The sequence below is a fragment of the Callospermophilus lateralis genome, chromosome 11 (genome assembly GCF_048772815.1).
Source record: "Callospermophilus lateralis isolate mCalLat2 chromosome 11, mCalLat2.hap1, whole genome shotgun sequence".
Lineage (NCBI taxonomy): Eukaryota > Metazoa > Chordata > Mammalia > Rodentia > Sciuridae > Callospermophilus > Callospermophilus lateralis.
The window spans coordinates 71,872,970-71,895,104 of record NC_135315.1 but is presented as its reverse complement, the minus strand read 5'-3'; the positions used below and the strand labels follow the sequence as shown (position 1 = coordinate 71,895,104).

The 22,135-nt window shown below is 37.4% G+C and overlaps 1 protein-coding gene across 1 annotated transcript in view; it reads left to right on the top strand.

Moving 5' to 3' along the window:
• LOC143410596 (fibronectin-like) overlaps positions 1-22,135 on the top strand; it is a 55,463-nt gene that overhangs the window by 4,153 nt on the left and 29,175 nt on the right. The window contains 16 exon segments of the mRNA XM_076871437.1: positions 854-991; positions 3,405-3,563; positions 5,424-5,615; positions 6,531-6,568; positions 6,570-6,717; positions 7,490-7,666; positions 8,860-9,012; positions 10,879-11,007; positions 12,094-12,237; positions 16,887-17,008; positions 18,940-19,123; positions 19,318-19,494; positions 20,189-20,317; positions 20,418-20,507; positions 21,171-21,344; positions 21,347-21,364. Of these exon segments, the coding sequence (XP_076727552.1) occupies positions 854-991; positions 3,405-3,563; positions 5,424-5,615; positions 6,531-6,568; positions 6,570-6,717; positions 7,490-7,666; positions 8,860-9,012; positions 10,879-11,007; positions 12,094-12,237; positions 16,887-17,008; positions 18,940-19,123; positions 19,318-19,494; positions 20,189-20,317; positions 20,418-20,507; positions 21,171-21,344; positions 21,347-21,364 (2,172 nt within the window).

Sequence of the window (22,135 nt, the reverse complement as noted above, 5' to 3'; positions counted from 1 at the left end):
TTGAAAGATTTAGGAGGAAGGCCCTTCTTTTGTTAATATTTGAACTCAGGACTATAGCACTATGGGGCTCAGTGGTGGAGTGCTTGCCTAGCATGTATGAGGACCTGGATTCGGTCCCCAGCACTGCAAAATCAAAACAAAACAAAACAAACCAAAAAAAAAAATAAAACAAAACCAAAATTCACATTTGATCTCAGATCCTACATTGGTTAAGATATAAATTATTCAAAAGAAAAAAAATGACACTTTTGACACATTTCATTGAAATGCACTGGACTGGAACATAAAATGGCATGTGCTGTTTGTTGCACGTTGGCAATTTATTTTCACAATAAAAATTTGTGAGCTTTTCTTAGTCTCAATCCTCACCTGAACTCATATATAAGTCCAAAAGTTTTTGGTTCCCTTTGCTTATTGTTCTCTAATTTGGGGGGGGTTTATGTTGTTTTTACAGAAATCCAAATTTGAAAGAGGTCTCTTGTCATCTTATTCAGGCCATTCATAATTCATAATTAAGTTTGGAATTTTCCCACAGACTAGATACATACATACTTTTCACACCAAGCGCTGGTGGGAAGCTTGAGACTGGCTGAAAATGTGCAGTCCATGTGCTCATTAGTAGAACAGAAGCTCTTCCTTCCAGTTTGACTGGAGCTTCCTTTTGCTTTGGCTGCTTACTCTGTGCTTAGGTCCAGGGTGTGCCTTTCTTTCCAAAGAGAGTGCCACTTAAAAAATTGTGGCTGGATTTTTTTGCTAACACACTACACTTTAAATTACAGGGAGACAGTACAATTCAAAATAACCTTCTCTCTCTCTCTCTCTCTCTCTTTCTTTCTTCCAAATTGTTCTACAGCTGAGAAATGTTTTGATAATGCTGCTGGGACTTCCTATGGTTTTGGGGAAACCTGGGAAAAGCCCTATCAAGGCTGGATGATGATGGATTGTACTTGCCTGGGAGAAGGCAGTGGACGCATCACTTGCACCTCTAGAAGTATGTGTTAGGTCTTTGTGTTGATGATGAGGCCAGCTACTGTTTTCTGGAATTCCTAGAGAGAATTATAATATGACATCTGTCTCTTAGAATACATCCAATACAATAACAGCCCTGCAGAGTTTAGGATGTCAGAAAAAGTTCTATAGCCACTGTTTTCTGTATCTGAGAAGACTAAATAAGTAGAAAACAACAGTCTTTGTTCAAGAGGTCTTATGCTATGGCTACTAAGAAAAAAAATCTTCATATTTATTCAGATGCTAAATGTGTCATAGATTTGAAGATTAGTTCTATGAATGATCTAAATTGTCACTGAGATGTTTTTCAAGTATCTCAAAAAGAGCAAAAAAAATTATTAAAAATAGCCCACCAATATATCTTTTGGCATGGGATGCATTTGACATGGAAATGAACCAAGCTCTAAAGGTTTAGGTTTCCTTTTAGGTTTAAAAGATTTATGAGCAAAATTGATAAAAATAAAAAGTATTTATCCCATAGGTTAAAGTTGTCAACTCTGAAAAAAAAAAATTGTCAACTCTGGCAACAAAGATAGTGTCTCTTACCCAACTTTTTAGTGCTATTGAAAATTTGGCCTTGGGAATCTTTAATGATCCTTTTTAAATTGTTTGAAATATAAATTGTTGCCTTTGTTTCAGGGCCAATTTTGTAGAATTTCAAACCAGCAGCAGCAAAACAACCATTAACTATTGATGTTATAGATTATAACTGAATTTAAAATCAAATATAAATATCTTGCACCTATTTTACTAATTTAGCTTAAGACACTTAATTATCTTCAAATTCAAATTCTTTGCTAAAAACAACAACAACAACAAAAAATAAGTCTCATATAAAGTGACAATATTCTGACCAAATATTTCTCAGAAACTTACTAGTTCATTAGATTTTTTATACTTAAAATGTTCTGATTCTCAGCCTTTAAGGCCATTGTGGCAACATTTTAGCTTAAGACAAATTCAAAATCTAACTCGAATTCTTATCTATTATTTAAAACTTTTCTAGTAGGAAGTTGGCAAAAGTTTCTTAAAGATTATTTATTCCATGAGATTTTATAAGTACATACTTTGTAGATGGTGGTAGAGGAAAGAGGTAAATATAAATTGAACATTAGCCTAGCCTTCTAAAAGCACTTAGTAGGTGAGGGAGATGAGAAAGGATTATATGTACTTACCACTTACATAACCCAATGTTAGGAGTTTGACCCCAAGATACTGAAAACAGAATTGTGGGGGTCAGGGAATGGCTTTTGATTGGGGTTTGGAGGAAAGTTCTAACCAACAGTACCTTTGTTCAATCTCCATTCTCTTGGCAGATCCCATGGTGGATTTGTGCTGCCTACACCAGCTTTCTAATTATTATTTTTTCCAACCCAACAGTTGTAGTAGTATCTGATTCACAAACAGATCCTCTATATTCACATTGTAGCATATGGATGAAGCTGGATTATAATTTAAATGATCTATCTGCCAGACAACTAAGCACATAGACTAATGGTAATTTAGTTACCAATTACCATTTTACATGAATAATCCCACTTTTCCTTTAGAGTGGTAATAGTGAACAATTCAAAAGAGGTTATTTAGTTAGTGAATTTTAAATAGGTATTTGGGGGGAGAGTAAGAGAACATTTTAGTCATAGATTGTTCCTCTGCTGAATATTTTTACATAACAAATGGATAAAGAGATCCTACTCTATTTTTATAGCTTCCATGGGGCAATTGGTAGAGACCCAGGAGACCCTCAGGGCTTCCTGTTCTAAAGAAAGTTCTATTGAAAGGCAGCCCATAATTATTACTAAGAGAAGGCCCAGGAGAGCCGGAGAAGGAAAAATACAGAATAGTACAATACCTGAGAATGATATAATACAATATCTGAGAATGATTTTGTTTAAAAGAATAGCGTGAAAGCTATTTTAAAAGATTAATGCTGCCAGGGTGTGGTGGCACATGCTGTAATCCCATCATCTCAGGAGGCTGAGGCAGAAGGATCTTGAGTTCAAAGGCAGCCTCAGGAAAAGTGAGGTGCTAAGCAACTCAGTGAGACCCTGTCTCTAAATAAAGTACAAAATAGGACTGGGGATGTGGCTAAGTGGCAGAGTGCTCCTGAGTTCAATCCTGGATACTCCCCATGCCAAAAAAAAAATAGAATATGATGATCAAGTTTTGGCAAACAGAAAGGTAGAATTAGGTGGAACAACATAGCTCTACTTATCCACTTAGCAAATGCAGTCTCATCTTGTAGAAATTTAATATCTACAGCACCAGAGCTGAATATAAACGTTACAGAAATGTGGTCTACCAAACGTTAAACTATATTCCTTTGTTAGGTTCGAATTGATCCCTTGCCAATCTCGATCTGATTTATGTACTTACATGCTTCTTTTCTGAAACAGACAGATGCAACGATCAGGACACAAGGTCATCCTATAAAATTGGAGATACTTGGAGCAAGAAGGATAATCGAGGAAACCTGCTGCAGTGCATTTGCACAGGCAACAGCAGAGGGGAGTGGAAGTGCAAAAGGCACACATCTCTGCAGGCCACGTCCTCTGGTGAGACACAGGATGACTAGGGCCAAGAATGGGGAAGTGGCTCAAGAAATATTTCTGCAAACCCACCTTTCCCTTGACGTGCCATTTAAGGATTTGCAGAGTTTCAAGTAATAAGCTGAGATAATTTACAGATTTTTAGTTGTTAAAAACTATTTTTACTATCAGGCTTTAAATTTTGGAGGAAAATTAAGATGAAGTGAAAACAGACCTTAGTGGGGGGAAATATCATATTTAAAAACATGATAGGAGTGTAGCTCAGGAGCAGAGTGCATGTTTTAGCCTTGTAGAGGCCCCCGGTGCAATTCCCAGCAGGAAAACAAATAACAATAATAATAACTTTAATATTTTTAAAAAGAAATTTTAGTAACTTCTGGTATGAGAAAAGATTTTTTTGCATCACAGATGTTTTGTAAGAGTCTGAAGAAAGAAATATAGTTATCAAGGGTGTACACTTGCTCTGCTATTATTCTTAGTACATTTTTGTTAATGTGCCAGCGTTGTTACTTAGCTTCTTAGCTATCAGTCTTTTAGCTAAAAATATTAATGGATTGGATTTTTTTCCTTTTGATGAGGTTTTATTTTGATCTAACACTTATAAATATGAGCAAAACAAAACTTGATGGTATTGTTGAGTTATTTTATTACCCTCAATAAAGTTGTTGCTGAACAAAAAAGCAAAAATAAAACAAAAAATAATCACAATTGCCTACTAAAATAGAGTAAAGGGGTCATTGGAAATTAACTGGGTATAAAGACTCATTGAATATTAAATATTTTCATTAATTACTAATTCTATGCTAAAAAGGTTTCCCTGTTCAAAACTGTTTGAGAAATACTGAGCTAAACAAAAATGAAACCTGCTGCACAGATCCTTTATGTCCCTTTCCCTCCTGATTCTCAGTGTGGGGTGTACGAGACAGGGCCATCTTCCTAGTCTTTGACCTGGGCTCCTTTCTCTGTCGAGTATCTCTGGGCTCTAGTGTATGGAATTCAGTCTACCAGTCATTCTAACCTCGGTTCTGACTCTGCTATGAACCCTGGCCTTCAGGAGAACATATTACCCAAAGTTGCAAGAAAAAATAAGCACATTCTGTTGTGTTAATCCAGAAGGAAACTTGTCTAAGGAGGATTAATTAATTTTAGAAAAACAAATAAAAATAGCACAAGTAATCCTGCAGAAGAGCAAGATGCAGAAAGTAAGGGCAGCTTGTAGGGAATCCAGTATGGCTGCCCAGGGTACTCATCAGTGAGTGCAGTTACAGGATGGCAAGAGGTCTGCTGTACAGTGGCAGAGGCCCCTAAAATCAGTGTCAGAAGAAACAATGCCCAAGCGCATGGACTTATGGTGGCTGCTAAGAGAGGAAGGGTGAGGCAGATCATGTAAGGTGAAGGGAAATGCATGAGGAAAACATCAGCACGTGATTCTAGGTATACTGGGGATGAAGAGCTCAGTGGTCTAAGGCATAGAGCAGAGAAGAAAGTGACCAGAAGTGAGGCTGGCAGGAAGTTAGCCAAATGCAGGATTGTGAAACTCAAGGACTATGAGTTTCCTGGCCCGAGTGGGTATTTGTTTAAAGTATCTGCTAGGTGAAATGGCAGAATGATGTCTGTCATTTAAAAATATAATCCCAGAAGCACAGATGAACTGGAAGATGGAGACCATTTGGTAAAGTTTTGTGGATAATTTCTTAGACTGAATGCAAAAGCTACAATGCAGAATGGAAGGGACATTTCTCTTCCAGACCAGTGACACGTGGAAGTCAGAGTGATCTCTGTGAAATCCTAAGGATTCTGACTCCAAGAATTCGTTCACTGTCTTCTCTTATCCAGTTTTGTAACTTTCATTTCTTGTGCCCTTAGGCTCTGGCTCCATGACAGATGTCCGAAAAGCCATTTACCAGCCCCCGACTCACCCCCAGCCTGTTCCCTATGGTCACTGTGTCACAGACAGTGATGTGATCTACTCTGTGGGGATGCAATGGCTGAAGACACAAGGAAACAAGCAAATGCTTTGCACTTGCTTGGGCAATGGCATCAGCTGTCAGGAGACAGGTATGCATTATCATTTCAAAAAAACAGTTCAGGGGGCTGGGGTTGTGGCTCAGCAGTAGAGTTCTCACCTAGCATGTGTGAGGCCCTGGGTTCAATCCTCAGCACCACATAGAAATAAATAAAAGTATTATGTCCAATTACAACTAAAAATGAAATATTAAAAAAAACAGACTTTGTTACTTATTTTTTGCAATATCTTCATTTACAAAATATGTACTACAATAAAATGAGAAAAATCTTATAATCTCACTCCTCTGTGAAGACAATTGGGGTAACATTTCATGTGTTTTCTTCCAATGTTTTTTTTTTAAATTTATGTATTTCCTTCCTATTGTGGGGCTCAAACTGCTATGCATTATCTTTATTTGCCCAAAATATTGTTACAAGAGGGTTGCTTTCAGAATAACTAAGCATCCAAATTTTATACTCTGCGTCTCAAATTTCATCAGCTTTGTGATGCAAACATTGTTCAATAACCTAATGCATCTTTTCTGGGCTACAAATATGGCAGCAACTATAGTAATAATAAATTGGTACCCTTTTCAAAAGAAATTGCCTTAAAATAGCCTCAAGTGTTATTTCTTACGGGAAAGACATAGTCATACATATCCCCTCAGCATCTTTGAGCCACATCTTTAATTAACTTGTATAAATATCGCTTTATAAATAGAGAAACCAAGGCATGGTCGCAGAAGAGGTAACAAAGGATGTGAGCAGAGAACTCAGGTCATGGTTCTATCCATAGCAGGCGTGGTTTACTTAATAATGCATTTTAACTGAAATTAATCAGATGATCATCTGTCCTTCCAGCTTTTTTCCTTGTGGGCAGAAGCTCAATCTCTCATTTAAGCTATAAATAAGCTGCCATTGGTGAGAGAGCTCTTTTAACTGGAATTCTTTCTGTTATGCTAATAGCAGTAACCCAGACCTTTGGTGGCAATTCAAACGGGGAGCGGGGAGCCGTGCGTCTTACCATTCCTCTACAATGGCAGGACTTTCTATTCCTGCACCACAGAAGGGCGACAGGATGGGCATCTTTGGTGCAGCACAACTTGGAATTATGAACAGGATCAGAAATACTCTTTCTATACAGACCATACTGGTGAGTGTCCCAGGAGAAACCACAGCAGTGAGAAAAACCCATCTTATTTGCCAACAGTCTAACCATGAATTGTGAGGTTGCACCAGAACCATTGTTTTTGATCCTCTTCGACCAAAAGATATGGTGACTTAGCATCTGGGTATCTCCCCATATTTCCCGGTGCTGCTTAGAGAAAAGCCCTCTAGGTCATTTATACTGATACATAGAGATTATGATGTGATTAAAGATACATCTTGAAATCAGTACATGATCCCACTGAGCTGAAAAATACTCTGGATGGCTATCTGAATGCCTTTCCTTATCTTCTGGTTAAAAGTGTGTTTTATTCAAATCTATCTTTTATTTTTTTTTCTGCGAAAATGAGTGACAATGGGATTTAACTCTGATTTGAAGGTGAAGGTGAATACACTAAGAAATTTAGTGCATTTAAATTATCAACCTTTGGGGCTGGGGATGTGGCTCAAGCGGTAGCGCGCTCACCTGGCATGCGTGCGGCCCGGGTTCGATCCTCAGCACCACATACAGACAAAGATGTTGTGTCTGCCAAATACTAAAAAAAAATAAATATTAAAAAAATTCTCTCTCTCTCTCCCAATCGCTCACTCTCTCTCACTCTTTCTTTAAAAAAAAATTATCAACCTTTTTTATTCTGAGATAGACTGTTTGGGAATTAATGCAGAACCCTGGATCTCTCAGAATGACCCCGTAGTGATTCCCCCGTGTACCTGGGAAAGCTCAGTTGTAATCTCCTTTCTATTCGTGTGTTGGGCAGTTTTGGTTCAAACTCGAGGTGGAAATTCCAATGGTGCCTTGTGCCACTTCCCCTTCCTGTACAACAACCGCAATTACACCGATTGTACTTCTGAGGGCAGGAGAGACAACATGAAATGGTGCGGAACCACACAGAACTATGATGCTGACCAGAAGTTTGGATTCTGCCCCATGGCTGGTAAGAGGAAGCCCTCTGGGCTGCCCATGTGGACAACCATTCAGAGAGCAGAGACAGATGAGTGTCCTGTTTACTCGTACTTCACCCAATAAGACAATTTGGAGAAGAAAAATCTATGTGATATATGTGTACACATGTTACATCATATACATTCAAATTGAAAAAAAATATGATTTATATAATTATCTGAATCATTTAAAAACCTCATTGACATGTTTTAATGTCCAAAATACACAAAGACAATTGAAAATGTTTTTTTTTTTTTTTTTTTTTTTTTTTTTTAGAAATCTGAAAATATAAAGTTGAAAAGGTTTAACTTTTGTCAAGATCACACTTTGGTGTGCTTGAGTCACTTAAAACAACTTGACTGCTGTAGTCACAGAGCTGTAGTATTGACACGTGACTGTTTGGCTGGAATTAGCTTTAACACTTATTAAATACCAAAGTGATAGAGACAAATCTGAAAATTTGTTTTTGACAATCGGGAATTATTTATCAAATCTCCAGTTTATATGGAGAAAGGGGAACCAGTATCTTTTATTTGTTTTCAAATTTCAAGAGTTCCAAACTGTACATTTGATTTTTCTGGTTGTAGAACCAAGAACTTGTATACTCTGCAGCGTCAACCATGAACAAGACTCAAGGAAACCACCCATGCATTTATTGCTTTCTTTGCAACAAAAGATCATATTGAGTTTAAAAGGAAAACTCACTTTTGCTTACAATTCAACACCCAAACACAATTTTCCTTTGAACTAGAATAAACTGGAATTAGGAAAATTAAAAGCAGTACTCAATCCAGGCTTCTACCTAAAGCCTGGTAGATGAGTGAACATTCAGGTATCATCTTAATTTAACAACCTCCACCAAGGGACCAAATTGTATTCTGTGCATGTATGAATATGGTATCATGAATCCCACTATTATATATATTTTAATACACCAACAATAATAAATTAAAAATAAAAAAACAAGCAAACAAAAAATCACACTTTCCCTTTGGATGATGCTTCCTCTCTCCAGAGCTCAGAACACTCTGCCTCTGCCTTAGAGCTGTAGGTATTTTTGAGGCATACAAGTCTTTCCAAGTGAGAATTCTTAGGAAGACTAGACTGAACTGATAATGGTGTTTGCACACCTGCCTTGAACCTGTGATTGTTTATCAAATGCATTGCTTCTCCATTTCAAAACAGCCCATGAGGAAATCTGCACAACCAACTAAGGAGTCATGTATCGCATTGGAGATCAGTGGGATAAGCAGCATGATATGGGCCACATGATGAGGTGCACGTGTATTGGGAATGGCCGTGGAGAATGGACATGTGTCGCCTACTCCAAGCTCCGAGGTATGTCGCCTTATTAACCAAAGCATTTGAGAGAACAAAGGGTACACAGAGAGACTTTAATGTGAAAACTTGTACTTTGCCTAAAGCAGAGCAGCCCCCAATGCCACTCCATTAGTCAGACTGCTATGCTGAAGAAGTTCATTTTGGGGGGCAGCCAGTTAGTAAAAGCTGGCATGATGATTCTTTTCTTTTCTCAAAGAGATTTCCATTTATTACATTTGATGGGACATTATCACAGTGAAAAGATTTTAGGAAGATTTTGGGAAAACTTTATAGATCTTTGTGATTTTTTCATTTTTTAATATTTCTCTTTCTTCGTCTCAGTAGCAATGAGAAAAAGCACAGTAAAGTGGAATGTCTGTGAACATTTGCTCTGTGTCATTGAAGGACAGAGGAGGGGAAAATTGATTCTATTTGTGGGGGGAATACCAGGGATTGAACTCAGGGTCACTCAACCACTGAGCCACATCCCCAGCCCTATTTTGTATTTTATTTAGAGACAGGTTCTCACTTACTTCCTTAGCACCTCAATTTTGCTGAGGCTAGCTTTGAACTTGTGATCCTCCTGTCTCAGCCTCCTGAGCTTCTGGGATTATAGGTGTGCACCATGTACCTGGCCAATAATTGATTCTTGAAAGAGGTACATTGGGTGATATCAGCTCAGAATAGAGGACATGCACCAACTCTCTAGATCTCCCCCAAGAAGATAAAAGCCAGTAGAGTCAGACTGGGCTTGGGTCTTGCTCTAACTTTGGAATCAAAATGCCTGTGCGGTTTATGAACTGGTAAGATCCGGCACAGTAATTCTAAGACTCTGAAGCATTCCAAGGATGGAAGAACTTAGGCTGAGCCAAAAGGGTGGCTTCAAAAGCAAGAACACATTTGATCCTCCGAACTTTACATGATACCACAGCATTTGTGTCTAAAAGAGATTGAATTATTTCTACAAAGAACAAACACTGCCATTCTAAAATCAGACTCTTGTAGATTTGAATTTAAGAATAATTTAAGAATACGTGGAGTGATTAATTTCCTTTGTTCATATTACTTTCCCCGCTTTGAACCCAAAGATTCAATATGAGGAGGTGTTGATTCATTCAGACTTTCAGTTTTCCACTTCTTTGATTTGAAAAGTAATATTTAGGTAGAACTCTGAGCTAATAAATAGTCATAATAGTAGCTAGTGAGTAGATATTGGCTTGAGCTTATTCCTTTTGTGGTGTTGAATGGATACACAATCCAGGAATAATAGTAATTGCATATGATATGGCAGAGCCAAAAGGAGCCTTACTTACTTAGTATGGTGTGCAAACCAACTCTTCCTTTTACAAATGCAGACGCTGAGACCCAAAGAAGCAAAGTGATTTTCTCAGGATCAAGTGATTTTCTCAGGATCTCTCACAGAGTTGATTTAATTTAATTTACAAAGATTCATTGATGTAATTTTATTTCCCTAATCCAATGTCTCCTCCCTTCTCCCCATTCCAGAGACCAGATCACAACACTGTGCTGTGTACTATATATTATGTTAAATCATCTTCTTATGGCAAGCAGAGATTTAAAGAAAATTATCACCTGAGCAAGTTTCTTTTCAGAAACTAAGACACGTATTTGTTTAAAAATTGGATTTAGTTGTATATGCTATAAACTTGAACATTTATGTCTATAAGAGAAAATTGGGGGAGGGCAAAAATTATAGTACTGACTAAGCTTTGAAAAAAAGTTTATTCTATACCAGTAGAAAATTCTTCTCATGCAATCTGTTAATAATCAAGAGGGGGGAATATGCTTTGAAAAGTTTAATTCATTTTGTTTTGTCAGTGAGATTTTGAAAGTTCCTCACCCATCTAACTATTCTCTAAACAGATCAGTGCATTGTTGATGACATCACTTACAACGTGAATGACACATTCCACAAGCAACATGAAGAGGGACAAATGCTGAACTGTACCTGCTTTGGTCAGGGCCGAGGCCAATGGCAGTGTGATCCCATTGGTGAGTAGCCCTTCTCCTGGGATGGTTTTGAATATGAATCATGGCAAGTCATTTTTAGATAAGGAAAGCTATTCAATGCTACATGACGGAAGTTGATCCAGAGTTTGCCCAGCTGTTTACAGAGCTTTGCAAAGTCTTCTCTGTCTCAATAGTGGTAATCATCTATTTTAATTCAATAAATTTAGTTCTTTAGTTCTGACTCATGTTAGGAAAAGGCACTTTTATTTGCTGAATGTGCATTAATATGGGCAAAGAAGTATGCCAGCACTACCTCCTTCTAGAACACTCCATTTTTTGGCTTTCTTTTAAAGTAGCACTGAGCAAAGAGGAAAGGTTGGATCTTAAAAGAGCTGTGTTCCTAGTGCTACAAAGTTTAGGGTAATTCATTAATACTTCTTTAGTGAAAGAAGCAAGTTGCTCACCATGAAAACAAACTAAGATTGACCAAGCTGGGAAGGTTTTCTTAGAAGCTGCTCAGTGGGTACTCGTAGTTAAAATGTAGTTCCCCCAGATTTTAAGGAAGTATATAAAGTGAAATTATTGCAAATTTATCCTAGCTATTCAAATGGCAAGCCAGTTACATTGATATCATTAAAATAAAATATGTAATTTTTAAAAAATTAATGCTCAGGGGCTGGGGATGTGGCTCAAGTGGTAGCGCGATCGCCTGGAATGCGTGCGGCCCGGGTTCGATCCTCAGCACCACATACAAACAAAGAGGTTGTGTCTGCCGAAAACTAAAAAATAAATATTAAAAAATTCTCTCTCTCTCTCTTCCTCTTTCTCACTCTCTCACTCTTTAAAAAAAATTAATGCTCAGACTGATACTGATCTTATTCTTTTCATTTTTACTCAGAAACATATCCGTTTTAAGAAAACTAAATATTCCTTCCAATGGATATTTTTTAAACTAATAATTCTGTAAGGCAAAGAATGTGAACAAAGTGTTTTTTAACTGCATATAATTATAAGGAGAGTTGGACATTTTTATTCAAATTTCCAAGAATGCATGCTCTAGCACCCTGAAATTTACTTGGTAGACTTAAATCTTCAAGGCTATTTATCTTTTCCTTGCTTGTATTCTAGATCATTGCCAGGATTCAGAAACCCAGACATTTTATCAAATTGGAGACTCATGGGAGAAACATGTGCATGGTATCAGGTACCAGTGCTACTGCTATGGCCGTGGCATTGGGGAGTGGCACTGCCAGCCCTTGCAGGCCTATCCAGGTAAGCAGCTCTGTAACTGTCAGTGGGAACTGTCAGTTGTTATAAAACCGCAAGCAGCACTAGTACTCATCATACTCTGAGGTCCAAGGCTCGGGCTTCTCTCTTTTCCATCCATTTCTCATTCATTGTCTAAAAATGGATTAAATTTTTGAATAAAATGATTTTCCTTTCTCCCCCACCCAATCTATCCAGTGAAAGGTACGAAGACTCTGAACAGGCATATATATGTAATTTTCTTTTTTATATAGTAGAACGCTCCTCTAGGTTATAACACTGACTCATTTTATCTTCATACCCATACATGGAAACAGAAACCATGGAGTGAGTGGTGCTGGAGGTTTGGGGCTTTCTATCCTGGTTCTTGACAGAGAAGTTGCCTAGAGAGGGGATGAAGTGCAACACGGGGCATGTGTTCGCTCCCCAGGTCACCTAGGCTTTCTTGGTGTAAAGCTTTCATTTGTTTGATCAGTTAGAATGTAGAACAAAGTATCCTGGGCCAAGAGTTGAGTAACTTGGTCATCTTTGCCTACACAGTTCAAACACCCTCAAATGTTGTTGCTGGTTTTTTTCAGGACACAACGACATCATGCCTAACTATAGGTGTTATGAATTCATTTGGGGGAAATTTAAAATTTTTAAAATTTGCTGAGTGATTATAATAAAACATTCAATTATGAAAGTCTACTTATTCAGCATCAGTTTTGTGAGCAAAATCTGAGGTATAAAATCTCCCAAATCTCTATTAATTTTAGAGAGAATATGGCCCACATCAGAAAGAAAAATATTTTAGGGGTGTCAGAATCTGTATATGACAGAAATTAAAATTTAATTGATTTTCTTTCTGTGGAACATGATAACAGAGTCTCTCTCACAGGGAATGAGCTATGGGAGCCATTTGGCCAAAGGCAGCATTAGCCAAACCTTGGGTCTAAACTCTATGTGTTACCAAAGGGATAGCAGTCAAGCTTCTGTTCTCCATTTCCTCATCTGTAAACAGGGGGGATTGTAGCTAATTACCTTCAAAATTCCTTCCACACTAATAATCTGACAGTTTGTGATCCTAAATAACATTCACCATTGCATCCTTTCTATGACCCTGGGAGATTTAACTCTTGCCAATCTTCAGACATTATCAGGTCTGGAGAAGGTGACTGCATATGCTCAGGGCACAGACCCACCTGCCCTTTAAGTTGTGTTTCTTGATAGATTTAGGCTAAAGAATCACCTTAATTTTTTTTTTTTAATTTAGCTAGGCACTGTGGCATACATCTGTAATCCCAGTGGATCAGGAGGATGAGGCAGGAGGATTTCAAATTCAAAGCAGCCTCAGCAATTTAGTGAGACCTTGTTTCAAACTAAAAAATAAAAAAGGGCTGGGGATATGACTCTGTGGTTAAGAACCTCTTGGTTCAATCCCTGGTATCAAAAAAAAGTAAAAAAAAATTAATATAGTTTTACATCTGATTACAAAAGCACTATAGTTTCGGAAAATATACATTGAGTTTATTTTAAATGATGCAACCAGAGGATAGAACCTTGTAAAGAAATATTCTTGTTTTTATGTTTATGATTACTGAAATTGATGTGGCAAATGTTGGAAACTATTTTTTCCTGAGTGATTTACAGAAATCTTTCCTCTATTTTTTTTTTTTTTGAAATAAACCTGTCCACACACCTGCTTGCTTGCATTTAGGTGGATCTGTTAGAGATGTAATTGGGGTGGGAAGGAGTCTTTTGGTTGTAGTTTTACCTGATGCCTTTGTTTCTGTTATCTGAAAAAGAGGAGGGTCAGGTATCCATTATGCAGGGGAGACCTTGGGGAAAGGGGCTCAGCCTTATTCGTAGGTGTTTATCTCTTTGCTCAATGGCTCATGTGAAGCATGTGGTGCTTTAAGAGTGTGGAAAGAATAAAGGGACAACAGATCACCAACAGATAGTCTCTGAGCCCTGTTGTGTTTGTTCCTCCTACAGAGGACTGTTAGAGTTGTTCAAACTAGCAAAAGATACATGGCTTTTGGTTTGTTAATAAGCAACTAGGAGAACACAGAGTTTAGCAAATTAAATAGAGGAAAAAGTGACTGAATCTAAAAATCATGAATGTTTACCTTCTACAGGGTCACCGTTACTGGAAATTATTCATTTTGACCTTATTTTAAGCTGTTTTTATAAGGGTAGACCTGGTGTCTATCTTAACTACTTTATTGTTTATTTGATCATACTAAAGAAGAAAGGGAATAAAGATTTTGGTGGTGAATTATTGGCAGTATATTGCTACTATATGCCAGAGAGGTTAATTGGAGAATTTGTACCAACCAGCCAATATTAAAAGAATGAGCAAATCCAGCGTGGCTATGCACACTGTAATCCTAGCTACTGTAAAGGGTGAGGTAGGAGAATCTCAAGTTCAAGGCCAGTCTGGGAAATTTTGTGAGACCTTGTTTCAAAATAAAATTTAAAAACGGCTGGTGATGTAGCTCATTGGTAGAGAGCTTGCTTATTAGCACATGGGAGTCCCTGGATTCAATCCAGCATCACCAAAAAAAAATTAATAGATAAAGGTCAAAAATTAAAAATTGTCAATGGTATCTGAATTGTATGTAGTATAAAGTAGAGTGTGGTGATTAAAAGGAATTTAATTGACTTCACAAATAACTGACACAGTTTCTTTGCTTCTTGAGCAAAAATATGCAAAGTCCCCATTTGTTATTCAGTGCAGTTCCATTAAAGGTGTGCCACAGCATAAGCCTCAACATTAAAACCTAGAATTTCAGAACAATGAAGGAAAAAGTGCGACTCTAGTGTGCTTCTCTTTGGCTAGGGTCAAACCATCATGGTAACCTTTTCCCATATCCCTTCATTTCCCTTTGTCAGCCTCCTCCTAGTGTCCTTGTGGACATGGCAGTATAATTATTCTTAAAGGTGACTTGTATTGTCTTTTTAAAAACTATCTTCATATACGTTCATTCTTCATACACTTCCCCCACCTCAAAGTCATGATTGACACCCTAAATAAAATGTATACCTAGTGTCTCTTTCTCTGAAGAGTTTGTAGTAGGATTTCTTTCAAGGATCAATATTTATAAAACCTAATGCCAATGATCATAAATAACTTAAGGATCTGATATTCCTCTATTTACGGACTTATATGAAAGTACTTTAAATACTCACATCTCTAAAACTTTTCTTAAATATTTATCTTTAAAAACATATTCATATTTATGAGAATCTCCATGAACAGAGGAATGTTTCAAAGAGGGTCATGTAACTTATGCCAATTGATTAAAGCAAACATCCTGCATGTTCTGTGAAATATATGTCACTTTAGAATGGAAAACTGTGAATTTTATACATGAACTTTGATAGCCATGTGGCCAGGAAATATGTACCCTCAATGAAATTAAGTTTCAAAGAATATTTGGATTTCCAACCAACTTTGAATTTTTACCCGCATGAGAGTCAGTGTATTATTCTAGGACTTTTAAGTATACCTAGATTTACAAGTTAGATAATTATTCTGCTAGAGAATACTTTGTTTTCAAAGATAATTTAATGGCTAAGATACTAAATACATTTATAAATAAGTTTCTATATATTCGAAAATAAATATACTTTTCCCTGAGACTTTTCAGGAAACTTAAATCTGTTAATAATCCGGTGAAGTGCTTTATTAAACATACAAAATTCTTGGAAAGGTTATTTATTACAAAGAACTTTTTTTTATTTCTAGAAAATTGAACATTGGCTGACATTATAGAGAATACAGAGTTTAAGAGAAAGATAGTTTTCTGTTCTATAAACCTAAATATTTCAGGACTGTTTTGTTTTATCCTAAGTGGAGTCTATTGTATTAATAAATTGATTCTTTTTCCTTATTTTTCCTTTTTCTTAAACAAAAGAACCAAGTCCATAACAGTCACACATGCCAAGATGTGGAAACATTGAATTTATTATGTACTTCATAATGTCATTTTAGTTGTTAACTCCTTTTGAAAAAAAATTTTTGATCTTTCAATAATTTGGCCAGTGGTGTGATTTTAGAGTATACTTTTTGAATAGAAATAAAGCTAGATTTCTTTTTCCAAACTGACAGAATGCTTAGGCTGATGAGAAATAAAACTGGGTTTTTAATTATTACCTTTGTCTATTTGCCTAAGATTCGACACCATTTAGAAATGTGTTTGTTTTACATCATGTCATATGGCCTTTGGAATGTTGTTTTCTTCTCAGATAGCAGAGTCTTTGGTAATGAAACTTTCACAAATTAGAATTTTCTTTAAAGGAAACAATATAATCAGTAAATGAAGTTTGTATTCTGAATTACATTGTCTGTGTTAAAGCAATTTCACAATTGTTTCACAATTTTCCTTTGAAAATAAAGAAGAAAACAGATTAAGGAGATTTTTAAAAAAATGTTTATTATAAACATTTGTGTTTCTCAATTGAAGAACAATAATAATCATCTAAGAAAGAATTTGTTGCATTGATTTCCAGTGTCAGGAGGTGAAAGGCTTAACCAAGCCCAGATCATTTTTATTATAGTAATATTAACTGATAAGCAATCCATTTTTAATGATGACATCCATGAACATTAAATTTTAAATTGGAGTGGATACTCTATATAACCAAATCTCATCTTTTAAAATTTTTAGGTACATCTGGTCCTGTCCAAGTAATTATCACTGAGACCCCCAGTCAGCCCAACTCTCACCCCATCCATTGGAATGCACCAGAACCATCTCACATCACCAAGTACATTCTCAGGTGGAGACCTGTGAGTATCCATCCAGAAACCCTGAACATTGAGTATCCCGACCTCACCAAATTCTGATATGTTTCTTTTGTTTGTTTCTAGCTTTTGAGTCAATAGATCTGATTAACTGTCAGTATGCTTTCTTAGTGAGAATATGTGGTCAATCAAATTGACTGGTTTTTTTTTGTATTTAGAATTTAGAAATTTATGTTGCAAATGATCTTTGCAAGGAATTAGAAATGATAGCATAAACTTAATCTTGCCCAATGTGGGAAGATAATCTAATTTTTTTGCATGTCTTTCAACTCTATTAAAGGAAGAACTTATTGGAATCTGTCCTGTAAATTAATTCCTTTCTTTTTTGATTCACTTTTTAAACCATATTTTTGTTTTTTGGTTTGTTTTGTGTGTGGTACTAAGGATCAAACCCCAGGCATCCTGCATGCCAGGCAAGTGCTCTACCACTGAACCACATCTCCAGCCTAAGATTCATTGTTTCAAGCATTAATTTTATCTCCTAAGGTTATTTAGATAGAAGAGAAAGAGATGATGAGAGGAAGGTGCAGATGAGGGATGATAGTTGGTTTATTTAAAGAATGAGCCCTGTGATTTTCTAAACATCTAGAAACTGAAGAAACCATACCAAGGAAGGTAATGTCCATTAAGCTTTAGTTTTTCTTACCCTCTCAAACCTACCCCAATACAACTTTTAAGTTCATAACATGATTTGAGGAACAGTACTTTAAATACAGGAGAAAATGTCTATTAAAATGAAAACTTTTCAATTGTTTCCTTATGAGTATATTTTCTAATCTTTTCTTCTGATAGCTAATTTTAAAAGCTCACATTGAATACAAGTTTACTACCAATTTGGAGCTAATTTTATTGACTAATTTCAAAATTTTTCACAGTGTATTTAAGTTAAAATTTAAATTCAAAGGATACTAAGATCACTTTCATTTATCCCCAAAATATAAATGGGCACTTGAGCATTTGAATTAAATCTGTAAACTGGTTGATTGGGCAATTAAAAAGAAAAATCACTGGGGATACAAAAATGTATTTTGATACTCATACTACTTTGAATATTTATACTTAAAAGGATTTCATCTTGTTTGAAGTTAGGGTGTTTCTTTTCCACACATTCTATTGCAGTGAGCTTTGTGATCTATGACATATTAATGAAGTTGAACAGGATGTGACAATGTAAACCAGGAGCAAAAGATTAAATAAACTGAAATTACATTCTTCTATAGTCTTGCCCAAAGTTGGCTGACCACTTTTGATGGGATAGTTTGTATCAAAGAATGAGTCACAAAACCAGACCAGTTGAATCTTGTTTGTGTTGTCCCCAGAATCTGAATCACAAAAACAGTATGGTGCCTTTGGACACTTCTGCAGGGCAAGAAACTTGAATTGTATTCCACCAACTTAAAAGATTATAGAACATATTTCCCATCTTAGAAAGGAAGCTATCTCTGCTTATTGTAAAAGTGGAAAAAAAGTGGGCAAGATGAACATTTAGGATATCATAATTGTATTCACCAATATTAAGTAATTGCTCTGACCAAAGCAAAGGTGTTCAGCGCTTGCAAATTCATAACCTCCAGCATGTCACATAACTCTTGGTTTTTCCACCTGTAAAATGAGAGCAGTGATACCAACACTACTGAGTAGGATGCAGGGAGGTGAAGATCAGTGGGAGAAAACAAGCAAAACAGCACAGAGCTATAAACTCCCAATAAATAATACTTATAATACAATTATTAACATCAAAAACTTTACTACTAGCCCCTGTTCTGAATTCAGTTTTCCACGATCATCCTCCAGAGTGGAGCTGAAAATCTCCTCATTTGTCATTGAAAATTGCTCACCCTCATCTCTGAATGTGCATCCTTGCAAACTCTTGTGTGATTTTTTTTTCTTTTTTTAAATTTCATTTAAATTTTCAGAAAAATTCTGTGGGCCGTTGGAAAGAAGCTACCATTCCTGGTCACTTAAACTCCTACGTCATTAAAGGCCGGACCCCAGGAGTGATATATGAGGGGCAGCTCATCAGTATTCAGCAGTATGGCCACAGAGAAGTGACACACTTTGACTTCACCACCACCAGCAGCAGCACCCCCAAAGGGACCAGTACATAACTAGCATCCTCGTGTCTACATCTGGGTATCCCAGACTCGGGCTCCCTGCAGGACCTGCTTCATTCTCAGTTCAATTCTTTCTGTGAATGGCACCTACATTTTTTAAATTAAAATATTCTTCAGACAAGAAGGGTGAACATTCTAGAAAACTCAAGGACTGCTCTCCCACTTTCTGTGGCACTCTAGGCAACACTGTGACCGGAGAGATGACACCTTTGTCACCGGTAGTGGCCACGTCTGAATCTGTGACTGAAATCACTGCCAGCAGCTTTGTGGTCTCATGGGTCTCAGCTTCCGATACTGTTTCTGAATTCCGGGTGGAGTATGAGCTGAGTGAGGAGGGAGATGAGCCATGGTACCTGGGTAAGCTAAACACATTGTCTCAGGACAGGTTTGGAGGGGTGATGGTTAGACACCCTGGGGACAGGGCATCGCACATGGTCTGAACACTCTCCCTTCTGATAAAAGTCAGGGAGGGGCTAACCCTTTACATAACTGGCTGGGTTCCTGTGAGCAAAGACACTTTGTCCTGGTCCCTGATGTGAGCTTCACTGAGCACCAAGTATTTGCCTGGACATAGGTTTGCCCAACAGAAGCTATTTTCTCATGGCAGTGATTGTATATGAGGACTACCTCTGAAGATTGTAGCTTTAAAGAGTGCTCAGGTCCTTTGCTTATGCTTTCTAGATTCCCCTGGTTAGAGATCTTTTACAAAGTTTGTTGAACTCATTCATGGGACCAGCATCCAGGTCAAGACAAAGAATATCCCTCCCACCCCAACTCCCATCACTTTCTGCACATTGCTGCTACTAGGACTTATAACCACACAGAGCTATTTTCAAAAATTTGGGGGTGCATTATTAAGACTATGCATCTTTAGAAGAAGATTTTGGAAAAATGAAAGAAGAAATATCTCATGGTACATTAATAATCACTGATGATCTTTTACTACATCTCCTTCTAGTCTTTTCCCCCCTGTGATATGTCATTCTTCTTGTATCAGCTGTGGAGGCATTGGTTTGCTTTGATCAGTGACCTTTCCTTTTTTATTCCAAAGAACTCCCGAGCACGGCCACTTCTGTGAGCATCCCTGAGCTGCTTCCTGGCTGAAAGTACATTGTAAATGTCTATCAGATAGCCGAAGACGGGGAGCAAAGTTTGATCCTGTCTACCTCACAGACAACAGGTACCTGTGTGCTACGTGGTGTTCAAGGAATCCTTTTGTACAAGCAGGACTACAGCAAAGTTGCCCAGCTGCCTCACTTCCTCCTTCCTTTCTTTGTTAGCTCCTGATGCCCCTCCTGACCCTACTGTGGGCCAAGTTGATGACACCTCCATTGTTGTTTGCTGGAGCAGACCCCAGGCACCAATCACAGGTGGGCTTAGCCTTGTTCTTTGGCTTCTTTGTTAATCTTTATGGCTAAGTGTGGCAAGAGCAGATTCATACTGTGGATAAGTGTAACATTCCATTTTACTAACTCCTTACACACACATACACACACACACACACACACACACACACACACACACACCCCTGCAAAGGCATCTCATTGGCCATTACAGCAAGCATTTCCAGGGCTGCAGAGGTGTGGCATTTCTGAAAACCTTACACTAAGACTTAAAGAAGAGCTAAGTTGCCTATTCAGCCTCATAATAGAGGTTCCTCAAAGACACAGACAGGGCTTGAGAGCTCTGTGTTCAGGCTGGTTCATTAATTGCTTCCATAATCCAGAGCTCAAAGAAGAGAAATCAGCCTAGCATGAATATTTCCACCTACTGGCTTTTCTAATTGACAGCTATTAAGTATCTCATGTCTTCAAGGATGATATTTATTATTAAAAAGTTTGTATGGCTCTTCTTATTTTATCTTTGTGCTGAATAGTCATTAGAAGTGGTAGCATTGAAAGAATCAAAAAGAATCTTGCTGATTCTTAACTAATCAAGCAAGGTGTAAGGGTGACTAGAGAGGGGAGGATTTATGATTTTCTTAGCCTCTGTTTTATAAAACAGCCCTTCATACTTTTCTCCGGACCCTGCAGGGTACAGAATAGTCTATGCACCATCAGAAGAGGGCGGTAGCACTGAGCTCAACCTCCCTGAGACTGCCAACTCTGTCACCCTCAGTGACTTGCAGCCTGGAGTTCAGTACAACATCACCATCTATGCAGTGGAAGAAAACCAGGAGAGTACTCCTGTCTTCATCCAGCAAGAAACCATGGCACCCCACGGTCAGGTAATGCTCCCTTGTGTCTTCTCCCCTGGGGCAGCTAGATAACAGGTAGACCTCCTGGGATCAAGTTCATTCCATTAGCCTCCTGGGGAGAACTGGAGTACACAGACAAAGGGTTGATTGTCCCTGAGAGAGGGTTGTTTTCTGTCAGAAGTTCCTACATTCAAATCATCTGAAACTAAGGATATTCCGCTGAAGTGTCCACAATACAAGTTAGGGAGCTTATCAAAGACAGCTATTGGAACTACTAGTCAAAAAACAATTTTATCACCAATTTTTCTTATTTTTTTTCTCAGAAGCCTAGGGTCATTTTATCTGTTGCTCTTCATTATTATAAAATAGTTCAGTAAGATAAGACCATCTTATCTTTTGGGTAGTTACCTTAAACTCTATTTTTTTATGTTTAACTTCTCTCTCCAAATTGATACCTCTTATGTTGTAAACTCATACATTTACCTATGTATTTTAGACACAAAACTTCAAATTTCATAATGTAAGCAGTATGACTGAACTGTGAAAATCTATGCAAAAAAGCCAATTATCTGGTTAAGAGACAAAATTTAGCAGTGCTCTGGAGGGTAGCCCCATGAAGTGCCTAACATGTCCAGGAAAATGGCCTTAAAGACAGTTTTCAGCTGGCCATGGTGGTGCACATCTGTAATCCCAGCAACCTGAGAGACTGAGGCAGGATTTCAAATTCAAGGCCAGCCTCAGCAACTTATCCAGGCCCTAAGCCACATAGTGAGACCCTGTCTCAAAATAAAAAAAATTAAA